Source organism: Apodemus sylvaticus, chromosome 1 (genome assembly GCF_947179515.1).
Source record: "Apodemus sylvaticus chromosome 1, mApoSyl1.1, whole genome shotgun sequence".
In the NCBI taxonomy this organism is placed as follows: domain Eukaryota; kingdom Metazoa; phylum Chordata; class Mammalia; order Rodentia; family Muridae; genus Apodemus; species Apodemus sylvaticus.
Genome location: NC_067472.1, coordinates 59056998 through 59080024, shown reverse-complemented (window position 1 = coordinate 59080024; position 23027 = coordinate 59056998). Strand labels below are relative to the sequence as shown.

The 23027-nt window shown below is 40.4% G+C and overlaps 1 protein-coding gene across 4 annotated transcripts in view; it reads left to right on the top strand.

The window, feature by feature from the left end:
• The window catches only part of Chka (choline kinase alpha), a 45138-nt gene that overhangs the window by 668 nt on the left and 21443 nt on the right, over positions 1-23027 (top strand). For 2 of the 4 annotated variants that reach the window (XR_007979686.1, XM_052194046.1), the window contains exons 2-3: positions 11078-11189; positions 22982-23011. Coding sequence is in view for 3 of the 4 variants with exons in the window: in XM_052194046.1 (XP_052050006.1) it covers positions 11078-11189; positions 22982-23011 (142 nt within the window). In the remaining variant the exon portion in view is untranslated. The remainder of the gene's footprint in view (positions 1-11077; positions 11190-22981; positions 23012-23027) is intronic. The other 2 variants (XM_052194064.1, XM_052194054.1) reach the window with 1 other exon arrangement.

The window sequence follows — 23027 nt, the reverse complement described above, 5'->3', positions numbered from 1 at the left end:
AGGGCGGGGCGGGGCGGCGGCTGGGTGGAGGTGATCGCAGCGCCGGAGTCCTGAGCACACACCCCGCAGCGCGGAAGGCCGCCTGCGGGCGAGCTTTGAGAAAATGTGAGCTGGGATTCTGGTCCCTTGCGGAAGAACAATACTTGTAGTCACACAAGTACATTCTGTACCAAAGCTCAAAATAGATGTGTCTAGGAAGCCGTTTCCCTACGAGGGCCTTGAATGAAAAAGGGATGTTGTGGCTGGGCTTATTAAAAGAGGGAGGAAAAGTCCCCGGGTAACTTTTCCTTGTAGTGCTTCTAGTCGGTAATTTGATCACAACCCGCTCTCCCTCCAGAAATTCTCCTTTGGCACTCAGGGAGGCAGAGGCAGGCCGATCTTTGTATTTTCGAGGCCACTTTGGCCTACAAAGTAAGTTTCAGACCAGCCAGAGCTACATAGCAAGACACTGTCTCCAAAAGAGGTAGAAGGGAGTTGATGTGTGTCAGTGGAAGGTAGCAGTCACTCACTCATCTCCTTCTGAGGCTCTTAAGTCTTCGTGTACCTGCGTTACTGGCCAGCGTCTGGAGGTGTGGCTCCACAAAAAAATCGTGCAATAAAAAGAATTCCTCCTCCTTTGAAAGATCTCTTGTGGGCAGAATGTGAACATCCTAGGTATTGGAGCCTGGCCTTGGGGTTCCTGTAAGCAAGCATATTCTCTCTCTCTCTCACTCACACACACACACACACACACACACACACACACACACACACACACACCATGTAAACCAGCTAGCTGGTCTCAGACTCAGAGAAATCCACTGCCTCCTGAGTGCTGGGATTAAAAGCGTCTGCTACTATGCCTGGTGTTCCTCACTCCTTTAACATTGAAATACATATTTCACCTTAGATTAGAAAAGTTTTTCATGTATTTAGACTTAAAAGAGAAATGTAACTGTACCTTTGCCATTTTTGCACAAGTGCTTAGCATTCAGTATTGAATACGGGTTGGGTTTTTTTTGTTGTTGTTGTTTTTTGTTTTTTTGTTTTTTGACCTTTAAAAACCCATTTGGTCATTTTTCTACCAGTTTCTGTTTGATTGGTTGACCCGGTTGAGTGCCAAGTGTCTAGAAACTGGCTGGCTGGCTGCCATCAATCCTCAAATCCAGTTCTAGTCATTTGATTCCTCTTCCATGCCCAGTCTTTCACCAGAGTCATGAATGCAGCAAAATTAACTCTTTGGATGGACTGCACTTCCACTTCGCTTTTCATTTTTCAGGTCCCTCATGAATATGAGGATATGTTAGATATGACTGTGAGCAGATATTTAAAAGGTAGTTGGTAGGAAGTGGAAAAAGAAGGCCACAGATAGTTCAATCATTGTTGAATGTCCTAGAAAAAATTTCCTCAAACTTTCCCTGACAGATTTGGCAGTTCTCACCAAGAGAATGGTAGAGATTATTGTGGCACATTCTTCTCCCTATCCAGTAAAGCTAGGCCTGAGGGGATGTGCTTGTTCTACATTTGGGAGGGGGAGGTAGAAATATCAAGAGTTAAAGGCTAGCCTGGGCCACATACATAGCAGGTTTGACATTGGAGGCCAGCCTGGATTACATGAGCCCTTGTTTCATCAAACCAAACCCAAACTCTAGAGGAATGACTTGCCCAAGGTCCATTGATGGCTCTAGTGGTCCCCTCTTCCACATTGGCCCTGGGGTCTGTTTGGACAGCCCTGCACCCAGCCTTAGGCCTGTTTGTGGTTGTCTCCGGGGACTGTGCCACTCATCAGTTAAATCTGTTTTGCCTAAACCAGTCATTGCAAAAGTATGGAGAATGTTTTGGGGTTTTCTTTTTTTTCTTTTTTTTCTTTTTTTCTCTAGGAGTTAGTCTTGAAGACAGGGCTTTCCTTTTGGACTGCAATATCTTTTTTTTTTTTTTTTTTTTGGTTTTTTGAGACAGGGTTTCTCTGTGTAGTCCTGGCTGTCCTGGAACTCACTCTGTAGACCAGGCTGGCCTCGAACTCAGAAATCCGCCTGCCTCTGCCTCCCAAGTGCTGGGATTACAGCTGTGCGCTGCCACGCCCGGCTGCAATATCTTTTAAAATGTGGCATGCTGTAAACATGCAGGATAGTCTGTGTTATAGAATATGTTGAATAAGGAAAAAATGTGATTTAGGATGCAGGGAAGCGGGTGGTAACTAACTACCTTTAAGTTAGTGGCCTGGCTGTTACTTTTTCTCGGTCCAGTCCATCTGCCTGGTTTATCCATCTCAGTGCATTCAGCCCGTCCAAGGTTTAACCTTTTGGCTCCTCCCCACTTCAGAATGTACTTTCTATCCTTGTCATAACAGTAGTCAGGTCCAACCCCTTCATCCTATTTACTCTGTTCCCCAGAAGTCTCTCTGTTGTGGTCTCTAAGACCTGGGACAGCTCAGAAATACCTTTTGTTTAGTCACATGGTACCAGGAGGTTCCCGGGCATCTAAGCGTTTTATATGCACTACCTTCTATCTGGCTCTTCTCCATCCTATTGCTGTGGGTTTCTCAAATGTAATCCATTGCTTCCATGACTTTTGTAGCTAGGAAATAAAACCTAAAATTGTTTGCAAGATCTAAACTTGGGCTCCAGTCTACCTGGAACTCTTTTGTTACTCTTCTAAAATGGCCCTTCCCCCAACCACAGTGACTGGACTCCTTCCACTGGGCCCAGTGCTTCTGAATGAGCTTTGTGTTTCAGTACCAGGCCTTTCTTTGCCCTACCCTCTGCTTGGCAGTCCTTTCCCTGATGATTGCTTTTAAAATTCCTGCTTCAAGGCCTTACTCAGGGAGAACCAGAAAGAGAGAACACCTACCCCATCTATATTTCCTTTCTAGGCCTTCAGAGCTACAGGCCTTGACATCAGTATTTAACATGCTTGACTGTGGGCTTGTTTCTACTTTGTGGTAAGACTGATTCCTGGACAATATTTCACATTCATCACTTTTTGGGTTATGGTCTTGTGTACGTTTGGCTTTCTTTTTAGTCTTTTTTTTTTTTTTGGTGGGGGTGGTTGGGCAGAGTCTCACTCTGTAGCTCAGCCTGGCCTCAAACTCACAGTAATTCTCTGTCTCAGCCTCCAAAGTTGTGCAATTACAGGTATGAATCTCTGAGCCTGGTGTTTTTTTTTTTTTTTGTCTTTATTTTTTTCAGTATCAAGCCAAAGCATGCACTCAACACCTGGCCTTGGATCTTGCCTTCACTATGTTAAGTCAAAAAATATCATCAGACATAGCATCATCTGGACCTTGTGTTGGTGTTGATGTGCAGAAATTTTACTGTTTTGCATTTGACATTTAGGTGTGTGATTCATTTGAGGTTTATCTTCTTAAAAGTGTTTGTTTCTGGATTCTTTTATGCGTGGATGTCCAGTCCTTTCAACACTAGTTGTCAGAAATACTATTTTCCTCTGTGGTATGGCTCTTGTCTCTTGTCAAAGATTGCTTCCATTTGTGGGCTCTCTGTTCTGTTGATCTGTGTGCCAATTCTGTCAAATTCTGCACTTGTATTGATTATTGTGGGTTTTTTCCCAGGTTTATTTTTATCAACATTTTTTTCCTTTAATTTTTTTGAGACATAGTCTCACTGTATATCTTTGATTGGCCTAGAACTCACTATATAGACTAGATTAGCCTTGAACTCACAGAGATTTTGGTCTCAAGTGCTGAGATTGAAGGTATGCACCACCGGGTGGTGGTGGCACACGCTTGTAATCCCAGCACTCTGGGAGGCAGAGGCAGGCGGATCTCTGAGTTTGAGGCCAGCCTGGTCTACAGAGTAAGTTCCAGGACAGCCAGGGCTACACAGAGAAACCCTGTCTTGAAAAAAACCAAATCCAAAGGGAAAAAAAAAAGAAAAAAGAAAAAGAAGGTATGCACCAATAAACCTGGCTTTTATTTTTTTATTTTTTATTTTATGTGTATGAGTAGTTTGCCTGCATGCATTCATTCATGTACATGTATGCACTATCCATGGAGACCAGAGGAGGAGGGTATCTGATCCCTTGTAACTGGACTTACAGGTGTTTATGAGCTACTATAATGATACTGGGAACAGAGCCTGGGTGTTCTGTAAGACTAGCAAGTGGTCTTAACTGCTAAGCCTCCCTCCTTAATTATTGTAGTTCTTCTTTTTTTAATATTTATTTATTTATTTATTTATTTATTTATTTATTTATTTATTTATATGTAAGTACACTGTAGCTGTCTTCAGACACACCAGAAGAGGTCATCAGATCTCATTGTGGATGGTTGTGAGCCACCATGTAGTTGCTGGGATTTGAACTCAGTACCTTCGGGAGAATAGTCAGTGTACTTAACTGCTGAGCCATCTCATCAGCCCCAATTATTGTAATTCTAAAGGGTGATAGTGTTAGCTCTGATTCTTTTCTTCATTTCCCAAACTTGTGTTGGCTAATCTGTCTTTTTTGCCTTTTTATAAATGTTATAATTTATTTGTTGATTATCTGGATTTCTTTTCTGCATTCTATTTTATTTTGCTATAGACTCCTCAGTAGTATAAAAGAGGAGTTTGCATCTCTATTAGTAAATAGGATTCCTTTTCTTTAATTAAAAAATAATTTGTATTTTATGAGTGTTTTGCTTGCATGTATGTATATGCACCACATGCTTGTGGTTCTTTGTTTTAAAGAAAGACTTACCTCAAGTCCTACAAATGCTTGGACCCCAGGCCCACTTGCCTTGCCTGTGGTTCATGGTGCTTCTCCCATGGGATTCAGCCCTGGGAGTTGAGAGGCCAGTGATTGAACATGATTACAATAAGCCCATTTTTGGACCCCCCCCCCTTCCCCCTGTTAAAGGTTTATTTCTCTGTGTGGCCCTGGCTGTCCCGGACTTACTCTGTATACTGGGCCGGCTGTAGACTCAGAGATCCAACCACCTGTGCCTCCTGAGTGGTGGGATCACTTCACAGCCCAGCAAAGGTTTATTTTTAGTGGTGTGTGTGTGTGTGTGTGTGTGTGTGAGAGAGAGAGAGAGAGAGAGAGAGAGAGAGAGAGAGAGAGAGAGAGAGAGAGAGATGCATGCTTGCTTACAGCAAAGTCCAGAAGGAGCTGGAATTACAGGCAGTTGTGAGCTGCCTAATGTGGATGCTGGGAACTGAACTGAGATCCTCTGCAAAACAGCAAGGTGCTCTTAACTGGACATATCACACTCTAAGCCTCCTCTTTCAAAATAGTTTTGAATGTACTGTTAAGAGGTCTGCAGGCTGAGGAGTAACCGCAGTACTGCCTGAAGTATCCCCCTCCCTTTCTTTGCTTGCTTACTTGCTTCTGTGTAGCCCTGGCACCCAAGTTCTGGGATCTTAGGTACACACTTGCATACCCTTTCATCCCTGAAGTTGTGAATTGTTCACACACAGCTTCTGACAGTTTGTCAGTTGTGAGGGCTGTCCTATACTAGGTGCTGTACAGGTTTCTGCTCTGCTTTGCCAGCCTGTCTACTTACTTTTTGGGGAGAACTCTGCTTGCAACCTCACCTCATTGATAAATCTAAGAAGAGCTTTTCCTTGTTTGGATTGAGTGGCTCTTTCTGTTATGCCATACTGGAAACTAGAAATCTGAATGTTGCATCATTTTTTATTTTGGGTAGGGTTCTGGCTGAGTGGTACTTAGGTACTGTTGGTTGAAACAGTGTAGGTGTGTTTCCTTTCCTTCTGCCTTCTATGCCCTTGTGCCTTGTCTCTTGACTTGTCCAGTTTCTACACTGATGCTTTTGTTCTGTTGTTGATTTTTAATTAATTAGTTAATTATTAGTATTATTGTTGGTTTTTTGAGACAGGGTTTCTTTTTTTTTTTTCTTTTTCTTTTCTTTTTTTTGGATTTGGTTTTTTTTGAGACAGGGTTTCTCTGTGTAGCCCTGGCTGTCCTGAAACTCACTCTGTAGACCAGGCTGACCTCAAACTCAGAAATCCACCTGCGTCTGCCTCCCAGAGTGCTGGGATTACAGGCATGCGCCACCACCGCCTGGCTGAGACAGGGTTTCTCTGTGTTGTCCTGAAACTGCCCTGGAACTTGTATAGACCAGACTGGCCTCGAACTCACAGAGATCCACTTACCTCTTATTTCCTGAGTGCTGGGATTTGCCACCACTGCTTGGCTATTTATTTTTGCAACAGGGTCTTACTATGTAGTCCTGTCTCTGGCCTTGAACTTGCTGTGGAGACCAGGCTGGCCTCAAACTCAGAAATCTTCCTGCCTTTGCTTGAGTGTAGAGGTAATGCCTGTACCACCATACCTCATTTTTGCTGGCCTTCCCTTCCATTGGAGCCTTGGCAGCCAGCTTCTCTCTAGGATTCCTGTCTTTTAAGTCAGGGAGGCCCTTATTTTTAGTTTTTTATACAGAGATTGTAATCTGTCTTTCACAATGCGCTTTCTAATCCTTCTCATTATGTTTATTAGTTTTTCAGTAGCCTCCGGGCTGATGACAGAATACTTACAAAGTAAGGACTGAAGGATGGGTGGAGTCTAGAGAAATGAGACTCAGTGGTTAAAAGTACTGGTTACTGATGGCCATTTGTAGCTCTAGTGTGAGAGAGAACCTGACATTCTCTTCTGACTTCTTTGGACACCAGGCATATACTCTGTGTACATACACACAGACAGAACATATCCTGTAGACATAGGATAAAAGAAATAGATCTTCTTTCTCTTTCTTCCTTCCTTTCATTCTTTTATAAGGACTGGGAGGTTAGCTCTGTGGTTGGGCTCAGAGGGATATCTATGGGACTATTCTGTGAAACAGCGAGAGTACTCCTGAACCCTGAAAGGTGGAAAAGTAGGTCAAAGTCAGGCGACTCTATATTCAAATATTTGACCATAATCACTATCCCTTTTGGTTTACTTTTAAAAAGTATATGTGTATGCATCTGTGTAGAATCTAGAAGTCAATATTTAGCTTTGTCTTTAATCACTTTTCATCTTTTTTAATGATTTATTTTTATTTTATGTGCATTGGTGTTTTTGCCTGCTTATATGCCTGTGCGAGGGTGTTGGGTCCCCTGGAACTGGAGTTACAGACAGTTGTGAGCTCCCATATGGTTGCTGGGAAATGAATCCATGTCCTTTGGAAGAGCAATCAGTGCTCTTAACCATTAAGCCATCTCTTCAGCCCTGCACCCTATATTTTAGATAGGGTGTGTTACTAAATGTACTAAATGTCACCAATTTGCCCAGACTGGCTAGTCAGCAAGCCCAGAGGGTTCTGTGTCCTGTGCTTCCCAGTGCTGGACACGCACACATACACACACACACACCCCCACACACACCCCTATGAATTTGTTTTAGACAGGGTCTCTCTGTGTAGCCTGGATTGGCCAAGAATTTACTATATAGATCAAGCTGGCCTCATATCTATAGAGATCAACCTGCCTCTGTCTCTAAAGCACTGGGATTAAAGGGATGTGCCACTACACTTAATTAGCAAATTTTATTTTTGAGACTTATGTAAATCTGGATGGCTTCACATTTGCTGACTTTAGACTGATTTGAGATTTTTGAGTATTTTTTTTTGTTTTTGTTTGTTTGTTTTGTTAGGGTTGTTTGTTTTAATTTTTTATTTTCTTTTTGTAAAGGGTCTCACTATGAAGCCCTTGAACTCACAAGAGATCTTCCTGCCTCTGCTTCCCAATTGCTAGCATGAAAAGGTTATGTCACCTGTTCAAGAAATGCATATTAGTAAGTTCTCATAGCTACCACTACATGTGTGCCAGCTTCCAGGTGCTCAAGGATGTTTTAATATAGGGCATATGCAGAATAAGTAAGTCAGGGTTATTTGGGTTATTCCTAGGATTGTGAAAATTTAGTGCCAGTATTTCATCAGATTCCACTCCCTCTTATATGTGGAAGATACGTATCATCTATGTGAACTTTTCAGAGCAGCCAAACATGAAAAGAGTTTTCATAGCCAGCCTTACTTGAAGGGTAAATAGGTTGCCAAGGTTTGAGAAACTGCCAGTATTTGATTTCCCTGTACTTTGATAGCAAGGTGACAGGTTCCCTGTGCCTGCCAGTGCTTGCTGCAGAAGGAGCAATGATTTAAGACAAAGCTGTGGTGTCTCATCCTAAAGGGCTTTGAAACTGATGAGACAGAAGGACATTTGTTTACAGCTGCCAAGGGCATGGCCATCTTGTTTTCTTTTTCTCCACTCTTAAGTCTCTTGGGTGATTGATATTTGCTGCCCTTAAGCTGACACTGCCTTTGAAGTCAGAAGACAGGTCTCTGTTTACCTCCCACAGGGAACAGGCAGTTTTCTTCCTCTCTTGAAGACTTGAGCACAAGTTGGGAGACAGAAGCAATTGAGAGAGGCTAGCCAATTCTTGGGTTTTTTTTTTTTTTAATTTGTTTGTTTGGTTTGGTTTTTGAGGCAGGGTTTCCTGGCTCTCCTGGAACTCACTCAGTAGATCAGACTAGTCTCAAACTCACAGATCCACCTGCCTCTGCTTTCCAAATGTTGGGATTAAAGGCATGTGCTACCCAGTTGAAACACTAGTAGTAGTAGTAGTAGTAGTAGTAGTAGTAGTAGTAGTTCTTCTAAATAAGATCATACTAGTTTTTAAAGATTTATTTATATTTATTTAATATATATGAATGCTCTATCTGCATGTACACCTGAGAGCATCAGACCCCATTATAGATAGTTGTGAGCCACCATGTGTGGTTGCTGGGAATTGAACTCAGGACCTCTGGAAGAGTAGACAGTGCTCTTAACTGCTCCAACCTGAAATTCTAGTTCTTTAAAGTGAAAAACAAACAAAAAACCCCAGTAGTTATAAATGTAACCCAAGAATTAATTTTTTATTAGTATTCTTGGCTGGCCTAAAACTCACAGTGATCTACCTGGCTCTGCTGTTCTTTGCTGTTTTGTTTGTTTTTGGCTTCAGTATCTTGTGCTTGCTATGCTATATTGGGACTCATGTTTATTGTAAAATGCTATACAAGATTCTGATAAGTTTGTGGGTTCAAAGTCTTTGAAGTCCTTGAGAAATAATAGTATCTGGATTTTTATCTATGATGTTTTTGATAATTTTATATGGTAGTTGAATTTTAACTGTCATTTCTATGGCCTTTGTTGGCAGCAGATCCTGTTGCCAGATTTGACTCATTGGTCACTGTGATTTTTTTTCTTGGTTAGTTTCTCATAGTTCTTCAGCTACTGGTGTAATGACCCTATTTCACTCATTTCGATTAATATCAAACTGCAACAGACAGCTTATTCATTGCAGTGTGTTGCCTAACAGGGACTGCAGGTGACACAATAGACCAAGGATGTCTAAATTGTGAGCTTGTTTTTGGCTCTGTTAGCATGCCACAGAAGACAAACTTGGAGTCAAGTCACACAGTTTAGAACAATAGTTCATCTGTGCTGGCATTTATTTGACTAAGCTTTGGAGAGAATGTGACAGGAAGAAAAATGAGGGCTTGTCTTGTTGCTTGGTAGTCAGAAGCTCCTGTTGGCTGTAGCTGCATATGGTGGGGAATTGTGATAAGCCCAGCAGAGGGAGGCACTACCCCAGCTTAGTTTAGGAAGAGGAAAACTGCTTGTTCTTCTCCCTGGTGACTTCTTTCTCGCCTTTTAAACTAAAGTAACAACTGCCTTGACTTCTGGGAATAAACCCATACTCTTGGTGTCATTCCTAGACATTGAGGATTGTTTTTAGCAGCCTACTGAAAAACTTCTTCACCTAGGTGTGTGCTCCAACTACATGTAATCCCTGGGGCTTTGAGAGGTGAGAGTTATTTTAGCAGGAGGATCAAGAGTTCAAAGCTAGCCTTGGCTACATAGTGAAGTGAGCTTGAGACCAGCCTGGCATACATGGTACCTTGTCTTAAAAAAACTAATCAAAACAAACAACAGCCTAAAAAAGTTGTATAGGAGTATTTAGAAGTTTTTACCTGATTAAGGGGGAAGAAAATCAAACTGGTGGTGTATATCTGGAGATAGTTCTAGGACAGCTGAGGTTCTTAGATTTTTTTTTTAAGAGATTTATTTACTTTATGTATATAAATACACTGTCACTGTCTTCAGACACAACAGAAGAGGGCATCAGATCCCATTACAGATGGTTGTGAGCCACCATGTGGTTGCTGGGAATTGAACTCAGGGCCTCTGGAAGAGCAACCAGTGCTCTTAACCGCCAAGTCTTTTCTCTAGCTCCTGGGGTTCTTAGATCTTGAATGGGAATCAACATAGGAAGTAGGGAATTACAATTGAAGTCCCTTTTATCTGTAGTTCATAATTGTACAGAATTTTGTGTCATCTTTACATTTTAAGAACTGTCTTCTGTTCCTGGTCTTCTCCAGCTAAGGCTGTTGATTTGCCCCATGTTTATTCTTTAAAGAGCCTTGTAATTTGCTTTTGGGGTTAGCAGTGAGAACTGATTATGACTGTAGGTTGTTATTATCTCCTGAAAGCCCCTAATGTTGTAGATTGTTTTTTCTTTTAAAGACTTTGTTAAAAATGATTGGTATTTTTACTATCCTTAGCATAAAATAGTTAAGTCTTAGATTCACACACCAACTTGAAAAGCCTTGGAAAAGTCTTAATATTGTCCCAGCTGGGCAAGGAACATCCACTAGACAAGGTCACTTACCTCCAAGCCTGAGACCCACATCATAGAAGGACAGTATTAGGTTTTGCCAGGTTGTCCTCTGAGCTCCACATCTACTCAGTGGCAAGCACCCTACCAATGAAAAAAAATTGTCCAAAGATTTTGATAGTGATCAGGATAATATAATGGAAGTAGTAGGCTAGAGAAATACTGATTTGCAGAGAGGCATCTGAGCATTCCTATTCTTAGAGCTAAGGGACTAATCCCTTGGTCCTTCCCACTTTTAAGTTGCACAAGGGTGATTCAATGGTCCCAACTCTAGAAAAACCTGACTGAGGATTTATCTGTTTAATAGAACTCATTTGTTTGAAAATAGGAGTTCACATTTCAGATATCCTGAGAGAATACACACCAAGATTCAGATGAATATCTGTCAGCTTGTCTGTATTCACCAGGAAGAATGACTGAGCTTTTCCTTCTGTGTATTCTCTTGCAGGGGTGGTCTCAGTAACATGCTGTTCCAGTGCTCCTTGCCAGACTCCATAGCCAGTGTTGGCGATGAACCTCGTAAAGTGCTCTTGCGACTGTATGGGGCAATCTTAAAGATGGTGAGTTCAGGGTTCACCTGGGAGGGGTTGGTTTGCTGACATTTCACTCTTTCCTAAGATACCTGCAAAGACCCTAAATACTGTAGACATGTACTAAAGATACTTACTGCTTTTATTTTAATTGGGCTGCATACTTGGCTTATTGTTTACAGTTTATCACTTCTTATTTTTTAATCTAATATTAATTAGTAAACTAGGACCTAGAGAAATCATAAGGTTGACCTGACTTTGATAGTGATTTCTTCATTATCATTCTTAGATGATAAATTTTAACATGGGGAAAGTATTTTAGGCCTAATCAGCAATATTTTATCCTGTATGTACAATTTTTATTTAAAATATTTTGATTTTATGCATATGGTTGTTCGCCTGTGTGTGTGTGTGTGTGTGTGTGTGTGTGTGTGTGTGTGTCTTTCATGTGCATGCAGTACCTGTGGAGGCCAGAAGAGGGCATCAGATTCCCCAGGACTGGAGTTAAAATGGTTGTGAGCTACTATGTAGGTGCTGGGAATTTTACTTAGCCTCTCTGCAAGGGCAACTGCTCTTACTCAAAGTATGTACAATTATTAGCATCCTGCTTGAAATGTTTGAGTTTTAAAGAATGTTATAGTTAACAAAGTATGACCTCATTGCAGGTGAATGATTGAATTATTAACATTTCTCTGAGAGTTTTTTAAAGCTTGGAATTTGTTAGATTAATAATTTTCGTATTTTATTTTATTTTTTTTGTTTTTGTTTTTTTGGATTTGGTCTTTTTGAGACAGGGTTTCTCTGTATAGCCCTGGCTGTCCTGGAACTCACTCTGTAGACCAGGCTGGCCTTGAACTCAGAAATCTGCCTGTCTCTGCCTTCCAGAGTGCTGGGATTACAGGCGTGCACCACCACCACCCGGCTTAGGCTTATTTTGGTTTTTTTGAGGCAGAATTTCACTGTAGCCCATGATGGCCTGGGACTCACTATATTGCTCTAAACTGGTCTTTGTGTGTATGGATGCTCTGCATGCATGTGCATGCCATGTTTCCTTTGAAGGCCAGAAGAAGGCATCAGATCCTCTGGGTCTGGAGTTATAGAACTTTGTAAACTGCCATGTAGGTGCTGGGAATTGAACTCTGAACTCTAGAAGATCACCAGTGTTCTCAACCACTGTGTCTTCTCTCTAGCCCAAAGGTAACATTTTATTTAAAGCATAGTTTTTGAAATAAGTGGTGTCATGGTGGCTCACAACCATCTGATGCCCTCTTCTGGAGTGTCTGAAGACAGCTACAGTATTAAATATAATAAATAAAATTAAAAAAAAAATAAGTGGTGTCCTTTAGGCACATTTAATGAATCAGTCTTATTTTTTTTTCCCTTTGAGTATCACTGTCTGATGTGTTCCATTCTTGATCTTTTAAAGCATTTTCTATTTCAGCAGTACTTTTAAACAAATAGTTGCTGAAATCATATTAAATCTGATCTGATTATCAAATTTGCCATTTCTATGCACAACTTAAGTAGAAGCATTTTCTTTAAAAAAAAAAAAGAAGTTATTATTTTATGTGTATGGCCATATTTGCCTGTGTATATGTGTACTAGGTATGTGCCTAGTGCCCCAGGAGATGAAAGAAGGTAGTAGATCCCCTGAAATTGGAGTTTTAGACATGTTGTGAGCTATCATGTGGATGCTAGAATTTGAACCCAGATTCTCTAAAGAGCAGTGTCCTTAACCACTGAGCCATCTCTCCAGCCCCAGAAGAAGCATTTTAAATGCTCACAGTATGTTCTTCCATGTGTTACACTAAAACTTTCATTTTGTTTTTTGAGACAGGATCTCCACAGTGTAGCCCAAGCAGGCTACCCTCAAACTCACAGCAGTGCCCTTATCTTGGCCTCCAAGTTATAAAACTGGGAGTTTAGGCCTGAGCCGCCATGCCCAGACCTTACTGCAGTAATGAGAGTTTTGACATGCTCTGCAACTGTGCTTGACAGTTTGTCTAGTATGATTGTCACCACCTAAGTACATGTGAATGTCAACCACTTGAAATGTGACAATTGTGGCTGATGAACTGAATTTATATTGTATTCAAATTGACACTGTCACATGAAGTTGGAAATTATTCTACTGGATAGGTATTCTATGTGTAGGTGTCATATAAGTGACTTTTAGAAGCCAGCTTGGAATTGCAACAGTCTAGAAGTCTTTTCTTTCTTTCTTTCTTTCTTTCTTTCTTTCTTTCTTTCTTTCTTTCTTTCTTTCTTTCTTTCTTTCTTTCTTTCTGTCTGTCTTTCTGTCTGTCTTTCTTTCTTTCTTTCTTTCTTTCTTTCTTTCTTTCTTTCTTTCTTTCTTTCTTTCTTTCTTTCTTTCTTTCTTTCTTTCTTTCTTTCTTTCTTTCTTTCTTTCTTTCTTTCTTTCTTTCTTTCTTTCTTTCTTGAATTTATTTTCTGTACTCTGTAGTTGTCCTCATACACACCAGAAGAGAGCATCAGATCTCATTACAGATGGTTGTGAGTCACCATGTGGTTGCTGGGAATTGAACTCAGGACCTCTGGAAGTACTCTTAACTGCTGAGCCATGTTTCCAGCCCTAGAAGTCTTAGTTAAGATAATGCAAGTGTCTGGAAACAGTTTTTTCTCAAACAGAATTCTATGCCTGAGTTTATTTTTTGAGAGAAACACATAGCCTCTTAAGTAATTCAAAAATAAATAGCAGAATGTTGACTAGCAAGATGACTCAGCAGGTAAAGGTGCTGCTGCCAGGTGATGCCATTTCCACCCTGAGACCTGCATGGTAGAAGGAGAGAACCGCTTCCTGGAAACTGACCTTTGACCTCTAATGGTGTGCTTTAGCACGTGAGCAACAACAATAAACACACTTAGATGTAAGAAAAATTTAAATAGCAGAATAATAGTTAAGCTATTTAAGGTAGAATCAACTCTTACTCTTTTTAATTAGCTATTTAAAGTAGAATATATTTTACAAACAGACCATTTGAATTTGAGGAGAGGTACATCTTTCCAAGTTTTTGGGGTTTTTTGTTGTTTTTGTAATTAGGAAAATGTTAAATCATCTTCCATTCCTGAAGTGACATCCCACTGTAATAGGTGGAGACCGTGCTTGCCAGCCTCTGAGTAGAAAGGTGCATGTGGTTTCTTAGCAGATATGAACCACATACCAGACTGGGCAGTGGTGGCACAAACCTTTTAATACCAGCACTCGGGAGACAGAGGCAGGCCAGTCTCTGAGTTTGAGGCCAGCCTGGTCTACAAAGTGAGTCCAGGACAGCCAGGGCTACACAGAGAAACTGTGTCTCAAAAAAACCAAAAAATAAAAAAATAAAAAAAAGAAGAAGAAAAAAAGAAAGGGGAGGAGGAGCATATACTAAGCAGTCTTACATTTGATGTAATAGAAAGTAAAACAATTTTTGATGGAAACAAGTTTTTCATTTGTTTCATAGATGAGAATTACTATTTTCATATAATTAATATAGTTAGTGTAGGTGCAGTTTTCCTTATGAAGTCATGAAGTTAAGTCATGAAGTTAACAGCTTCAAGTTGCATTTTTTAAGATTAATTAATTTATTGTATGTATGAGTACACTGTAGCTGTCTTCAGATACACTAGAAAGGGTATTGGATCCCATTACAGATGGCTGTGAGCCACCATGTGGTTGCTGGGAACTGAACTCAGGACCTCTGTAACAGCAGTCAGTGCTTTTAACTGCTGAGCCATCTTTCTAGCCACCCACATTGCATTTTTTGAAAGGGGGTGGGTGGAGTTCTCAAACTGCAGGTCTAGCAGGGATATTTGCTGCTAGCCTGGAGTTTGGATATTAATAGCTATTGGTCATTGGGGATACTGTGAGAACAGTAAGAGGAATCAAATTCAGGGATGCTGACATGGCTGTAGGAGAGAGTAGAAAGGAGGCGCACAGATGAGAGCCACGCCAGAACATAGGTTGAGCTTCCATAGCGCCATGCCAGGACTATACCATGGATATTAATGCTTTGCAGACAGTTTTTCCAACAGAGTTTTAAATGTTATTTTATTTTTCTCTTTTAGAACTTTTAAATTAGGCTCTTTGGAATGAGTTAAGCTATCATGGAAGGAAATATTTAAGGTCTATAGTGAGGGGTTTGTTAGTATCACAATACAACCTTGCCAACATTCATAGTAAACTGTCATTTTCACATGTAGCTGAGAAAAACAGGAGTGTTATTACCCTAGTAAACAATAAATCCCATTGCTTTAGTAAACCTCTGTGCTAAAGGAATGCTTACATCATAGGAGGATTCAAATTCTGTTTTTCTCCTTTCTTATCTCTACTACACATGGAAGCCCCCCTCTTTCGTGTTTATCCAGACACAAATGAAGCGTTTCCCCAGTCAGCTGTATAAGTGCCATAGTAGCCTTTGAGGGCCACACCTTCCTCTCTCCTTGAAGAATATTAGTTGAAGACTACTATACATAATGGCAGATTTATTTTTCAGAATTTTTTGATGTTTTGATTAAATGTAGGACATTCCCTTTTCCCATTCTTCCCCCACCCCTTTTCCCATTCTTGCTTTAAGCATTTTGAACTTCTTACTTCTGAGAATCAGATACTAAATGGAAATATTTCTTAAACTCATTCTTTGATCCATAACTGTTTGGTTTAGAATAACTAGCTGCTTCTTAGCCTTTCCATTTCTCATCCTGGTATTTTGAGATTCTAATGTCCTTTTATTCCTATAGTCACAGTGAAATGACTGCTCTTTGGTGCAGTTCTAAGGGTTAGTATGAGAAAACCAAGAGGTAACACTGGGTTACCTGGGTTAACCCTTTGACTGGGTTAAGGCCCATAGTTTGTGCCCCCCAAACATGTCTCTTCCTATTCCCCTTATTCTCTATTAGATGAGACATAAGCAAATTTCCCAATTGTGTTTTCAGGTTCTGTTTAGGATTTCTGTGAGTTTTATGGGAACATATAAAAGTCCCGTGTTTAAAAAGGGTAAGAATAGTTTCTTTTGAAAATATGAGCACAAGAAAATATGGCCCACACTGTGCAATCTTTGTATATGAAAACACTGGGTTGTTTTCATATGGCCACAGTTTAGTGCTTTACATAGCCTGGCTTCTATTTTAATGAAGAGGCTGTTTTTATTAGTTGGATAGATAATGAAAACAAAGTTCAAGTATGAAATTATTGTCAACTAAAGTAGCTTAATAGAAAATTAAGACAATAGAAAAGTAAAGAGTTGCCTTTTCCACTTTGGATGGCGATGTAATTATTAGAAGAGAGCTTAGATGTCTAGAGCCAGTATCAATGTAACTTGAATATTTTCTTTCTGATACTGGGGAGGAATATGAGCTCTGCAGCATCCTTTAGCAAAGAAGTGAGTGTAGCTGATTATAAATAACTAGTTTATTTATCACGAATTGTGGGAGACACAGTGTCAGTGTGTATTGTCCGTGTGGTGTCAGCTATTCCAGTTGGCAGAAGGCTCAGATGGTACCTCGTCTTCCCTGTGTCAGAACCTAACTGTTAGGCCAGATCCTCTGCAGGAACAGCAGGACTGGCCTCACCACTGTGGACAGCCTGCGCATGAGTGTCTATAACACATCAAAGAGCTCCTTCCAGCACTGTCTGCAAAAAATAACAGAAGGCTAATATTACTGTTTGTTTGAATACTAACTATAATATAATTAAAGGTATAAAGGCACAAAGCAGATATGTATCACTGATCCAAAGATTATAATTTAGAACGTTGTCCCTTTTGAGTTCAGAAGAAAACACAATGTCTTCTTATTTTCTCTTCACTACAGTTTAAAAATTAGACCACAGTAAAAGTAGCTTATAGATAATCAGTACAGAACTATCCAGTACTGAGAAATCAGTTGCCCATGAGTATTTCTGTGAAGATTCAGGTCATACTCTGTGCAGTGACTGGCGAAGAACCAGGCCCTGGCATTGAGATCTGGGAACTGCCATCTTTTCCTTGTTACAATTATGAGTTCAAGTTGTTTGGTTAACAAAGATCTCCTGTGCTTCATGAACAGTGTAATTACATCTGTTTCTGAGGCTGCTGGAACATCATTCTCAGAAGTGAGATGCTCCCATCATGGGCACCCACTAGCATTTCTCAGCTTATGCTCTCCAGATGTAGTTGCCAAATCACTACCTATTGTCCTTCAATACCTGCTTTGGTGCCTTTTGGTAACTAAATAAACCACAGACTGACTGTCTAATTTTGGTGTATTCAAAGTGTTTTTGTTTTGCTGGTCGTAAATGTTTGGGCTTTTAGCACAAAGCCAATGCAGATTTTGTCTCTGGAATGATGACTTGACCGCAGCCCACCCCTCTCTGGGAAGGAATGTGTTGGGGGAGTGAAGGGTGTGGGGGGTAATGTACCACTTTAGCTGTGTGCATGTGTTCTCTGCTGCAGGCTTGTCCATGCGATCGTGCCTGGAGCACTCTGGTTTCCAGGTGACAGACACGATTCACGGTATAGTATGAGATCTCTGAAGTTGGAGCACTCTACAGCTTTCATTTCTTTATTTAGTTTTTGGATTCAAGAAATGCTTTTTTAAAAAGAAAATTGTAATGCTTGTTAAGTAGCAGCAGCTACAGTTTGTTCTGTGCTTAAAGAGGTGCAGTGATTAAGATTTCAGAATGTTATATATTGAAATACCACCTTTTCCTTTTGCTTTTTTTTTTTTTTTGTCCAAGGCAAACCAAGACCCCTATCTTCTGTTTCCTCAGTAGAAAATGACAAACATTTAATAATCTTCAAAATTCATGGCTTCAATTTGAGAATGCAGTTGAACTACTCAGGTTTTTCCTTTGGCTCCAGCACACCATGCACATACATCTATTGGGAATGGGGGAAAGCTAGGCACAGATGCTCTTCTTTACCCTCAGCGCTGGGTGCGGTTTCCTGTATGAAGCCTAGCAGTGCGACCTAACATGGAGGTATGCCAGACCAGACAGGTGAGACACTCTTGGGAAAGTCACTTACAACTCTTGGAAATGCAAGAAACCTTAGGTCAGTCACCAGGTTGACTGGAAAATTCACACCCTGAGAATGTGCTGAAAGGAGCCTCCAGTCTCCACTTGCCAACGTTGGCATATGTCCCCAAGGCCTCTTAGAGGCTCTGATCTGCCACCCATATTCATTAAATCACCATGTTAAAGATAACTCATGTCCAGGAAGGTGGACTAGATAATAATAATAAGATATAGTCATAGAAATGACTTGTTTAGATTCCATGAGGTAATTATATAAGCTGCATTGAGATTTGTAATCTGTTCTGTAATGTATTTTTACAGTGCTGGAAAAAACAATTTTTTAAAATTTTATTTTACCATTAAAAACGTGAGGAGGAAGGCTTTGACCTATGATAATACTGAGAAGCACGCATGCTACAAAATGTTGAGAGCCATCCAGTGAGTCTGCGTAAAAGCACTCCCCAACAAGCTTGATGAAATGAATTTGATCTCCAAAACCCATGATGGAAGGAGAGAACTGACTCCTGAAAATTGTCTTCTGACTGCCACAGGGACATCATGGATTGTGAACATCTACATTCATACACATATATGTGCACATACATAGCAAAAACAAATAAAAAGTGAAAGCATGTTAGTTGAGTCTCATGGCTTTGTGAGAGCCCCAACTCTGGTTTGTTTAGGGTTTTGTTTTTGTTTTTTTTCCTAGCCTCACCTGAGATGGAACAGTAACATTAATTAGTAGCAGGGACTGTCTAGGATTATGGTGCTGCTTCCATGTTAGGATGGCTCTTGGCAGACATGATAGTGCACGCTTTTAATCTCAGCATCCAGAAGGCAGGAGGCAGGAAGATCCCTAAGTTCTAGGCCATCGAGGAACATGCTGAGATATTTTCTCAAAAACATTAAAAAACTATGCAACAATAACAAAAGATGTGCCACCTAGAATTGGATGTGGTTGGTGAGCTGGAGTGAAGACTTCAAGTCTTCAAAGCCAGGCCTGGGCTGCACGGTAAGGTCTTCTGGCACTCAGTGAGACGTAGTTCCTTCTCTCCTGGGATCCTAGTTGACTATAGACCAGAAGATGCTCAGGTCCTGCTTGGGCTGTTGGCTCTTATTCCAGACTAAACAGACTGTTTACTTAGGTTTTCCTTTCCTTTCCTTTCCTTTCCTTTCCTTTCCTTTCCTTTCCTTTCCTTTCCTTTCCTTTCCTTTCCTTTCCTTTCCTTTCCTTTCCTTTTCTTTTCTTTTCTTCCTTCTTTCCTCCCCCCTCCCTTTCCCTCCCTTTCTCTCCTTCTCTCTCTCTCTCTCTCTCTCTCTCTCTCTGTCTTTCTCTCTCTCTCTTTCTTTCCTTCTTTCTTCCTTTCTTTTAGCTTTTTCAAGATAGGGTTTCTTTACATAACTATCCTAGAACTCATTCTGTAAACCAGGCTGGCCTCAAACTCAGTGATCTGCCTGCTTCAGCCTTTCAAGTGCTAGGCTTAAATTAAAGGCATACACCACCACCACTTGTTGGTTATTCTTTCTTAATCCTCCATATGTCCCAGGCCATTTAAAAAGGCTATAGTTTATATTTTATAGAGATTGTTTAAAAGAGGCCATGGGGGCTGGGGACATAGTTCAGTGTTTAAACTCACTTGGCTGTTCACAACTGCTTGTAACTCCAGTTGTAAGGGATATCCAACACCTGACCCCTGCACACACACACACACATACACACACACACACAAAATTTAAAAAAGAAGACATTGTAGATGTTCCAAATTATCTGTCATTTCACACCACCTTCTCTATGCATTTCACTAATTCACTAATTTAGTTTTATCTATAAACCCTCCTGGGCCCAGACTCAGAGCACAATAATGTGCTACTTTGTTTCAACTCACAGATGAGTCTGTTGCTGGAGTTTAGTGAAATCCATTTTTCTCACTAATTATTTGAGGAATCTTTTATTAAGAACTTGCCAAAATCTGTTAAGTCAATTTATTCTTTATGACAGTTTCAGTGAGCTTAGAGACAGAAATTTGTACTAGTTTGGAATAATAGGTACTCAAAGTAGATACTGTGTATGCATATGAGTGCTAGGGATTGAGCAGAGGCCTCACCTATGCCACATGGGGATGCTGTCCCTGAACTCCATCCAGCCTAAAGTTACACAGTAGCAAATTTAACCCAGAGCTTGCTCTCAGTCGTCCTATGCTCCAACATTGTCTTTCCTATTCCTGTCCCCTGTTGTGCATTTGGAGTCAGCTCACTGTGTAGCCCTAACTGACCTGGAACTTACTATGTAGACCAGTCAGGCACTGAATCAGATTCACCTGAGTGTTAGCATGAATTACTGAAACACATTTCCATTTTCTTATCAAGGCCCTGGGATAGACCTTCCTGAAGATCAAAACTGTAACAGGAACATTTGCTACTTTCATAGTCTGATTCAAATTATAAGACCAAGCTAAGGACAGTGTAAGAGTTTGTGAAGCACGGTCAGCGCAGAAAAAAAAACAAGCAGGCAAGTAAACAAAAACTTACTTAAGCTATAAAACCAAAGGCATTGCTCCCTGGGAACACCCCTATTCTCCATAGTTCTTCATTTTTTCTTAATTTGTTTGCTCTGCAAAACAAAACAAAACAAAAACCAACCAATAACAAAAATCAACCAAACTCATTAAGCCCTAAGTATGATTTGTATCCCAAAGAAAAAGCAACATTTGAAGCCTGACACCAAATATAGTCCTTGCTTTCAAGTAGTTTTAAGTAGTAGACAGATAAAAAGTGAAAGTGGAAGTTCTCTATTCTCTTAGCTGGCAGAATTTATATTTTAATACATTTTTATTTTAAATTTACCATTAGGTCAATAAAAAGAAAATCTTTACAGAGACAGGGACAGGGGAGGCAGCTTAGTGGTTAAGACATCTTAAAGTACATGCAGAGGACCCATGCCTTAGTTTCTAGTACCCACATGATAGCTCACAGTCAAGTATAACTCCAGTTCAAGGAATCCAACACCTTCTAGCTTCAACAGTCTTCGGACACACATACATGGTCATATCCACATTCAAATGCATGTACACACATGATTAAAAATAAAATCATAGAATAATAAAAAAATTTAAGACTGCACATAAATATATAGGACCATCAAGAGGCTCAACGAATAAAAGCATTTGTCATGCTAACGTGATCTGAATCTCTGGGACCCACAGTGGAAGGAGAGAGTTGCCAAAGATTGTTCTCTGATTTCCAGCACACATAGATAATAAATAATGTTAAAATTTAGGTAACTTTCAAGTTAGTTGGAGGAAAATGTAAAGTTGTACTCAGTGTTTAAACAGTGTATTTTAATACCTACCTTAAATAAAATTGTGTCACTAAAGTAAATTAGTATACACTCTAAAATCCTAATTTGCTTTCTGTCGGGACAGTCTTTGGGACTCTAACACAGAATAGGTGTCTGCTTGTGCACTTTAGGAGATATTTGCTTTTACACAAGTTCATGGCCATCTGTCTTTCCTGCTTTGAGATTTCTTTTCCTTTCTCCTGAGTTCCAGCTCATTCTGTACTGAGGAAATAGAACATGGGACTACAGAAGTCCGTCTTGTCTTTGCGATGGTGCTCTTATAGTATAAATCATAGGTTCCACTTGGAACAGGATGGGGTGAGTGGGTATGGGAAAGGAGCAGTACAATTTATATCTACATATTGTAACTATGTTTAAAAGGAGCGGTTCTGGGACTAAGCTAGTTTGTATTTTTAGGTAAAGTGACTTGTTCAGAGAGCACCATTAGACAGGGAAAGGACTTCTGTTAGCCTAACAACCTGTTAACTGTTTCCCTAAGATACAGTTAGAGCAGTAACAGCATAGGAATAACCATAGCCATTTAGGGTTTTGTACAGGTCAAATCCCGTTAGAGCAAAGTTCATAGGATGTGAAAATTCTTCATTTCTGCAGTATATTATTACTATGTGAGTAGCAGACCATAGAACTTGCTTTGTTCATAACTTTCCTTGAAGAAGAAAAAAAAGCAAAGAGACATTTTGCCCCATTTGGTCTCCTGGGTCACATGCAGCCCGCTCCCCATCAGCATCAGCACTGAGGCACTCGGTGACTCCCCGAGCATGTTAGGCATGTGCCGCACAGTGTGGTGCTTGCTTGCCTGCACCAGCAGAGAGGCATCAGGATTTGTGTGTGTGTGCTTTGCAGGAGCACTAACAGTAAAAAAGCAGAGCCCATCACTTGTTTGCTCATAACTTTCCTTGAAGAAGAAAAAAAAAAGCCTTGAGATAGACTGCTGTGTGAGTTCAAAAGAGTTGGGCCAGTGCCAGAGTGCCCTGCCTATAAGAAGCCGTAAATCCAATCCTGAGTCACTCTCTCCTCAGATCCACACACTGTCACAAAGGGCAAGGGCTATTGGTGTATTTTGGTTTTTGTACCTTTCATTGTAACGGGATTTAACCTGTCACACCTAGATTTTCATCAGAGAAATGCAGATTACACAGATGAGAATAGCACACCATGTTTGTACTGACTGCTTTGTTTCAGATGTACTCACCCGCATGTTATGTTTACTATTGCATATGTGTAAGCACCAGTGTTAGGAACCTTTTGCAGATAGCTTTATGAACATGGATTGTTTCTATTGTCTGCTTTTATAAAGAAGTAAGATAAATGTACCTTTTATCCCAAACACATTAAGATATCTGCGGGAATGTTCTGGCATATGATGGTGAGCGGTTGCTTCATCACAGGGTGTTCGAATGCATCTAGAGTAGCCGGTGTTGCTTAACGTGGCATTTTTTTTCCTGTCCACACTTTCCACCCTTGGTACAGGTGTTTTTGATAAAGCTGTGGAATGGCAAGGTATGTTTTCTATGGG